Genomic DNA, 8,512 nt, shown 5'->3' on the forward strand with positions numbered 1-8,512 from the left:
CTGAAAAATCACTCACAAACAATAAAGAAAACAGATTCACCTGTTTATTCATCGATTCCTTTATTTTCCTGTATCTCAGAGAGCAAGTTTCTCTGCACGTTGCAGTTTGGTTTGATAAACAGACCTCAAATAATAAATTCAACTCACTTCCTGATATCTGTATACCAAGGAGGCAGGTGGTTATGAAACAATAACTTTGTGCCACCCAGAAGGGGATGAACATCCTTTCTATGCATTATCAGCACAGTTACTGTACAAGAGCATAGTGAGAAATAGTGTGGTAGATTATAGACACAAACAAAACCAGAATTGTCACTTCTCTCAGATCAGAGTAGGTGACCCCTCTCATAGCACCACACCCCAGAAGATGCCTCTTAGTACCAGTCAAGAGACAACCAGCCAATAAAACACTGAAGTGCCTGTAGCCACCTCCTGCAGGGCCTGGTGTCTTTAGATACCTCAGCCAAAAAAACATTAGGTGCCAAATTCCCCATATGATAAGTAAGTCATGGCTCTTCACATTAGTGGGGAAATAGTCTAGAGCTACACAATGAAAAACTGGGTACACATATCCCAGTGCCTCATCCTCCCCAGAATTTTGGTATTAGACCCTCACAGAGAGGCCACCACTCACCTCTGATGAAGAGGCTAATACGCTCCTGCAGGTCAGCAGCCAGAATTGAACATAAACAAAAAAAACCACCACCACTCCCATCTGTGCCTTTTATCTGCAAGGTTAATTAGCAATTTTGTTGGAATTGTTTTCAGCTAATTATCACCCCTAGGGAGTGTGTGATACCCTTTAGGTGGAGGTCAGCCTGATTGGAGATGTACCAGCTTTCAAAGTTGTGCTCTGTGTTGAACAGACTGGAAGGAAAACATGAAAAGGCTGAATGACAGAAGAGTCACTGGAGTGCTCACACAAAACTGGCTTTGTGTTGCAGTGCTTAGAGGGGCTTCCCAAGTTTTGAGGGGATGTGTGTGACAGGTGTGCAATGGGAAAGCTGACTCACAGCAGCCCTTCCCCAGCCTCTTCTGAGGATCCCATTCAGTGTGTTTGGAAATAAGGCACAGTCAGATCTTGATTCAGCTTTGGTAGAGGTGTTTAATGATTAAGCAATATGATTCTTGCACTTTCTAAATCCAGTGGAAACAATTGTAGTTGCCTTCTGATGGTGAGTGTGTTCTGAGTAGCCCTAATTCTCAAAGGCAGCAATGGATGTAACAAGTCTCAGAAAAAGAGACCTCAATAAAATAGAGTACTACATTGTCTTCCTGCTTACAAAATTCATAATGAAGAAAGATTGCCAGGATTCAGAAAACAGTATGGGAAAATCATGACATTTGGGAGAAAATCTAAAATATTTGGAAAAACCTGCATCCCTGACTGTCATTATTAAGGAAGGTGCTTAATAGCTGACTAGATAGAATCCTGGGGAAAGAACAGCCCTGCTTAGCTCAGGAGTTTAGCATGAGTGACTTAAGAAAACCCTTCCAATGTTCTCATCTATGATTAAGAATTTTATCCTGCTTCCACTGAACAAGCTGGAAAACCTGAATTGCCTTCAGTTGAAACATGACTGAGCCGTAGGTAGTGAGGTTTTGCTGCAAAATCTTCCTTCAAAAGATAGTTGAGCCTTTTTAAAGAAATCTGTAACATTAGTTACAGCCATTCCTGTTTCACTGCTGCATTTAAATAAATATGCTTAAAACAGGAATTAAACGAGGCCTTGGTAGAAAAATATCTTAAATAATGGGCAGCTGAGCTGAAAACATTTATAAGTAGATTTGGACACCTAGAATATAAGATAGGTACTTTGTGCTAGTACACTCAAGTTTTGCCTTGCATAAGACTTTGCATTTACAATTATCTACATCCTTAACTCATTGAAACTTAACTATTTGAAACTTTCATTCATGACAACCCATACCTCAGTGCAATACCTACTTGTGATGTCAGGTAACAGGTGCAACATCATTCCTGACTCATCTCCAGGGAATTTTACCTGCTGAATTCCTAGACTTACATGGTAAAGCCAAGCTTTCTGTGTGTGCCACTGGGAAATCAGAACTATTTGTAGAGGAGGTCTGTTTTTACATACCAAAGTCATAGAGCTTTGTGAGAAAAACTTCATGATAAATTTTTTCTGCCATGAAACATTGATTGCAAAAGACAAGTTATTGGTCTTTTTTTCCTGGTAAATACATCCACATGGTATTTCCCAGTTTTTTTCCTTTAAATGAACTATACAGCACGCTTCAGAAGATACATCACAAAAGCATGACTTCAGTCTGGAAGGGGGAGTAGTGGAAAGGAGAGTACATTATACGCTTATTTAAAAATTAATTATTTCTGTTAGAATATGATCTGTCCTCCTGAATGCTCTTATGAAATAAATGCTATATAATGCTTTAAAGTAGAAAGTGCATTCCATAAATGATACACCTACTAAAATATTAAATACCCTCTTCCCTGATTTTTAATTCCCTGGAGATTTTATATAGCATCTTTGGCACATTTATTATTATTGAAGGAAGAATACAATCCCATTACTTACATTGGCTTTTGCCAAATAGTGTGTTGATGGCAATTGTCTTCATCTGAACCTTCTCTCGAGCATTTGAGAATATTCTGAATCAGCCCATCGTTATGGATCCTGTCCATATTTTGTTCAAATTAATATATTTTAGAATTTCCTTGGGAGTTGTAAGGACCTTAAAGCCCCACTGAAACCCTGAGAATATCAATTATTAGAATCTTCTTTGATGTATTTTCTCCAGTATGTGTATGCTGCTGGATACTCTATAATTTCTTTGTTCTCTCATTATCATTTCATAATTTGTGTGGCTCTGTACGTTCCTCCCATCTGGACTCCATCAGAGGATCAGATCCAAAGCTGGTAGAAGAAAACCCAAAAGACAAACTTGAATTCCAGTTGTAAAACTCAGTCAGTGTCGATCTTTCTTTCTCTAAAGCTACTGTGATCATATATTTAAAATATTCATTTTCTGCAAATGGATTTATTTATACTCAAGAGCTGTCTTGCAGGACTAGGATCTGGATATTTGCATTTGTTTTCACTCCAGAAAATTCCTACAGAGGCAGTTTGAAATGACAGCTGAAGATAACATTTCCTCTCAGAATACAGAATAAAAGAACAGTCTAAACATGATACAACAGGTTTAAATAATTTGCCCTTGAACCATTCAATGCAATTGCACGACTATAATTGAGAACATTCGTTTTAATTTTTAAAACAATCAAATGGAATTTGGTTCAAAGGAAATGCTCTGTTAGCCAATATAGCACACCTACCAGGAATCTTGAAATATTGTAGGACACAGGACCTGACTCTACAATAGAGACATTACATGCAATGTCAGTCTGTCTCCACTGGTCTTCCTTGAGCAGTTCCATGTTGCCATTCTCAAAGTTATTGTGTGATTTGAAATTGAATTTGAAAACTGTGGTTCTCCTAGAGAAAATCTGATAAAAATAAGCTGAAAAGCCTGACTGTTTTAACTAATGACTGGTTTCTTGGTTTCTGACTCATGATTTTGGGCATCTAGGCTGACCACTGTAGAAATCATATTTCAGAGCACTTGCAGTGTTTGCTTCCCTCTACACACCCTTGCTTTCCCTTAAAACTTTGAGGAATTCTCTCTTTTACCACAAGTAGATTTATAATGTGATTTATTGCACAAATGCTGTGTAACTTAAGAAAGTGGCCTTGGGATTTTCTACAGCTTACTGAAATCCTCTATCATTTACAGAAAGCAACCATAGTAAACAATAGATATTAAACAAGTACAAATGCATACACAGACTGAACAGGCAATACAGCTGTTACTCCATTCTAGCATCAGTACAAGAGCCTACAAACCTGCCTTACATGTATGCCAGGAATCTGCAGTTCAGAGAATCTCTGTTATCAGAAAACTTGACAATAACAAAGACATCCTATTTATCTCTCTAGGTGTTTGTGATCACTTGGCATCTGATTACAGGACAAAACTGAAACTGTAATATTTTGTCCTGATTACAGGACAAAACTGAAACTGTAATATTTTGTCCTGATTACAGGACAAAACTGAAACTGCAGATGCTTCTCAGCTACTTCCTGTAATTTATTTTCTTTCTTATCTTTCATTAGTAAGTATATCTATCTAGATGTTTAGATGTCTTCCATCAATATTTAATCTAAGTATTCTTAGCATTTTACCATATGTTCATAATTAGTAACTTTAAAGCTGTTCATCCTATACATGGTACTTAAAGCACATAGGACATAAAAGAAGCATGGAAATTGAATTTGAAACCAAATCCAAGTCTCTGAGGATGGAAATAGTCTCAGCAATATTATCAGCTAAATATTAGTCACCTCTCCTGAAGTAAACATGCAAGCTCCCACTAGAGCCAACAGAAAGAAGCATACCTTCCACAGGATAGTTGCAGAAGTACATTTTCCTTTTTCTTAAATGTAAAGGGAGACGAAATATCTGTCTCAGATAAGAGTCCTAAATTGTAGATAGTCAAATCAATTAGTTCCAGTCTTAGTCTTCCTTCCCTTCCCCCTGCTTTTATTGTCCTGTGTTTATACAGTCTTAAAAATAGTCTCCTACAGAAGGCAAAATGTGCCTGAGGATGTGTCAGAGTTTTGTCCCCACAAATGAAGTGTGTAAAATCACCAACAGCACAGCTGATGTTTTTATGCTCAGTACAGCACATTAGTTATGCAGGCATCTCCCTGCTCTGAATATCTATTGAAAATTTGGTGCATGAGAAACTCAGTTAATAATTATGCCAGCAAGTGCATCACAAAAATAAGAATACGACTGCACATATGTCAAACCAACATCTGCATTCTAATGAAATGACCACTTTGGAAAACTATTTTATGGTCATCCATGGCGTGTTGAGAGAGGTGTATCTCTGTGAAGGTAGAAACACTGCAAAGGGGTCCTAACTTTGACAGAGTTATTTTTTCTCTAAATCAGTAATTGTGTAGCATCAAATACTGAAAAGTACTTGAATCTTTCTCATTTTTCTTTTTTTCTTTACTCTCCAGGCCTCATAATGGGATTAATTATACGATATGTGACAAAAGCATCAGATGTAGAAAGTGGGACCGTTTATGAATGTGAAAAGCTGAAATCTGGGCCATCCACTCTGCTTATTAATATAACAAATCAGGTCTATGAATATCAATACAAAAGAGAGATCAGCCATCACAATGTCAATGGACACCAGGGCAATGCAATGCTTCAAAAGGTAAAACTTATTTTTGTTCTTAACTGTGCAGGATATTTATTTTATTTTCACTGTTGAGAGAGGAAAACAAGTTTCAAGTTAAAATGTGACAGAGGGTATTTTGAATTTAGGGTGAGAAAGGTAAGCAAGGAAGGAGAACAGGAAAGGAAATAAGGTGCAATAGAAACCTGACCATCCTTTCACTCACAGCTGACTGTATGCTTGTGGAATAGTTGCCTGGACTCTTTTAGAAGGCAGCCCCAGATCCTGCAGACACTGAGTTCATTGCAGACACAGCTGTTAACCTGGATATTCATTGCCACCAAACCTTTATAAACCCCACCGATATCGTTATTTCTCCTCTGTCTTAAAAAGGACTTGCTCTGGCAGGGTAATGCAGGGGAGGTTGTCTCCTGTGTACAGCACAAGTAACTACAAACTCTACACATTCTTCAAAACACAAACCTGTAAGTGTGTAAACTCCCAGAGATAAGTTTTATAATTCTTAAATTCATCACAACATTCTTGGACATTCTTTCACTCCTGCAGTGGTCCTCAGCAGGGATTTCGCTGGCTGTCCCCAGGCTTGGGGAGATGGCATTGTGGCAATTTCGGCTGGATGGAAAAAGGGAACTGTGGGGAAAAGTTTGCAGTCTTTCACAATGTCATGGCTTTTTCTGTTTTCCAGTGCATAACAATTAAAATATTTTACTTTGTTAGTATATTTTTTCCTCACCCATGTAATATTTACTTGTTTTAATGTTTACTTCCTTAAAAAATGGCAGCAATTTGAAGAACTCTTAAGTGCACAGGCACTTTTTAAAACCTAGCTTTTGTGCTCAGAGACATTGCATATTCACATGAAGCTTCTAAGCCAGTACCAGTAGCTTTTTACAATTTTGCAATGTAGTATTTTGCTTTTTTCCAAGTGCTATTGTTTATCTAGCACAGTAATGTGTGTTCCTTTATATTACAGTGGTTATCGTTATAACAACTTTTAAGTTATGCTTAGAATGCACACTGGGAAGCTCAGCAGAATTAGGACATAACCATCTGCTCAAATTTCTTGCTGATGCAGCACTACTGTGTGTCTGTCTGCTGTGACTGCTGGACTTGCCCTTCTCAGAAAGAACTAGACTGTCAAGGACTGTTAGAGCTGTGGTGGGTGGAGACAGGAAAACACTGTGGCAGTCAGACTAATCAGGTTTTGCTGAATCTTCATCCATTTTCCTGCTAGTTGGTTGCAAGAGCTTTATCTGAGCCAAAGTGTGTGTTTAGTTTCCAGGGCATATGTCCATTCCATTTGAACATCTTCATCAAACCTGGTACACTGGAGCTGACTTGTGTTATGAAAAGGGAGGAGCACTAACTTGCACAGAAGATTCTGTTACCCTTACAGGGGATTGCCCAGTTTTCTTTCCATAGTCTTACTTTGCTGGAAGATTCTTAAAAGTCTCAACTGTGAATTGCTGGTTTCTCTATATTACTGGAGAGGCCTTAGTCTGCCTGGATTTTCACTTCTTTTCCCTTTAAAATTATCTGGCAAATGCCCTCTTGAAAAGAAAATAAAGAAAAAAGGAAAAAGAGAGAAATGCAGCCATATTTAGGAGACAATAGCAATTGCTGGCAGCCTTCCTGACTGGCGAAAGCTCTACTGTAAAAAGCAGAAAGCATGATCACACCATTCCCTCAGTTTTGTACAACTTTAATTCCCTTTTGAGTGCAGTAAAAGCATTTACGTATTGCATTTATCAGAGAGAATAGATTGTGCCATGCCTTATAAACATGTACACTTTAGAACAGGGTTTTGAATAATAAAACATGCAGTCAGGATTTCGGATGTCTGTGGAAAAGATATTTTTACGTATTTGCTAAATTAATTCCAAAACAAACATTTGAGGCTGTTAGTTAAAAAGTGAAGCAAATCTTTTTCTGTCATGTTTTCACTGAAGGTACCAGCACAGATACAGTTCTTAGGAGGTTATTTGCCAGCTCACTTTTTTCAGCTTTCTAATTCAAAGTAAGTAGGATGGAAAAAAGTCTCAACTCTCACTTCCTGTTTATCAAATCAGGTTGTCTGTTAATAAGACAGAAGTAATTACTCTTACTCTTTTGAAACAAAATAATTATTCTAGAATACTGTAGCCTTAAAATATCACTTCATCTGAACAAGTAGCTGCAAGCCTTTGTGTTAATTACCTCCTGCCTCTTTTAAAAGTATTGATATAATACAGCCCACTGACAGAACAGTAAGCAGCACGCAGGCCCATTAAAGTATTTTTTTCTCCAGCAATGCTGTGGTTTTAAAGCAGATTCTATTTTATTGAAAGCTACTTGTAATGAGTTGCAATGACTGAATATTGTCCTTGGCCTTTCCCTGTACCAGAAGTTGAAGACCAATATGAAGAGTGTACTGACAACAGCTGGAATAGGAACTTTTTGGTTTCCTCATTCTAGCATTACTTTAAAAATTTTAATGGGTATTTTATAAAGGGTTTCCTTCAAAGGAAACATTACATCAGGTTTGGTAGTGTAGGCCTTTTCTTATATCACCCTTCTGCACATGGGGAATTGAGGCACAATGCTGCCAATGCATCTGCCCCAAAACTGAGCAGGAGGTCTGTTTCTGAAGCAGGAATTCAGCCATGGGACAGCCAAGTTACCTGGTAGTGCAGCTACTATCACAGCTAATACTGCTTGTATGTGTTCCCTGCAACGTAGTACATGACTGATTTCCTTCTTGAAGGAATACTTTTCAAGTAATAATCTGCTTCATTAAGCTGTAAGGAACTACACATTTATACTTGCAAGAAAACAACTCAGAATAATCCTGCAGACATTGAAGGTGATCCTCAGATCAATTCTGATAAGAAGTTACAACTAGAACCTATCCTATCAAATTAAATGCTGTTTTATTTGTCCTTACCCTCTCTTTTGTCCTTTCTGGCAGATGACCTTTGATCCTTCCATCTTCTTCAATATTCTGCTGCCACCCATTATATTCCATGCTGGATATAGTTTAAAGAAGGTATGTGTCTCTTTTTTATATGACAAAAGGGACTGAATGTGGCTACTTCTCTGTAAGTCCGACAGGCCAGTGACAGAGGAAAGGGCCAGTTAACAACTATGTTGCACAGGAAGAACTTGACAGGAATGGCAAAAAATGAGAGATGCATGGCCTCATTCTGGTCCCTTTCTGCCGCTGTGCAAAGATCTGACTGTGTGGGTTATAACACTTGGGCCTTCCTGTTTTCAGAAGAA

The 8,512-nt window shown here is 38.0% G+C and overlaps 1 protein-coding gene across 1 annotated transcript in view; it reads left to right on the forward strand.

The window, feature by feature from the left end:
* Positions 1–8,512, forward strand: part of SLC9A9 (solute carrier family 9 member A9) — a 183,600-nt gene that overhangs the window by 3,278 nt on the left and 171,810 nt on the right. The window contains exons 2-3 of the mRNA XM_051782060.1: positions 5,070–5,272; positions 8,202–8,279. Of these exons, the coding sequence (XP_051638020.1) occupies positions 5,070–5,272; positions 8,202–8,279 (281 nt within the window). The remainder of the gene's footprint in view (positions 1–5,069; positions 5,273–8,201; positions 8,280–8,512) is intronic.

This window comes from Manacus candei, unplaced genomic scaffold, assembly GCF_025592945.1.
Source record: "Manacus candei isolate 608988 ecotype Guabito, Panama unplaced genomic scaffold, ASM2559294v1 h1tg000015l, whole genome shotgun sequence".
Taxonomy (NCBI): domain Eukaryota; kingdom Metazoa; phylum Chordata; class Aves; order Passeriformes; family Pipridae; genus Manacus; species Manacus candei.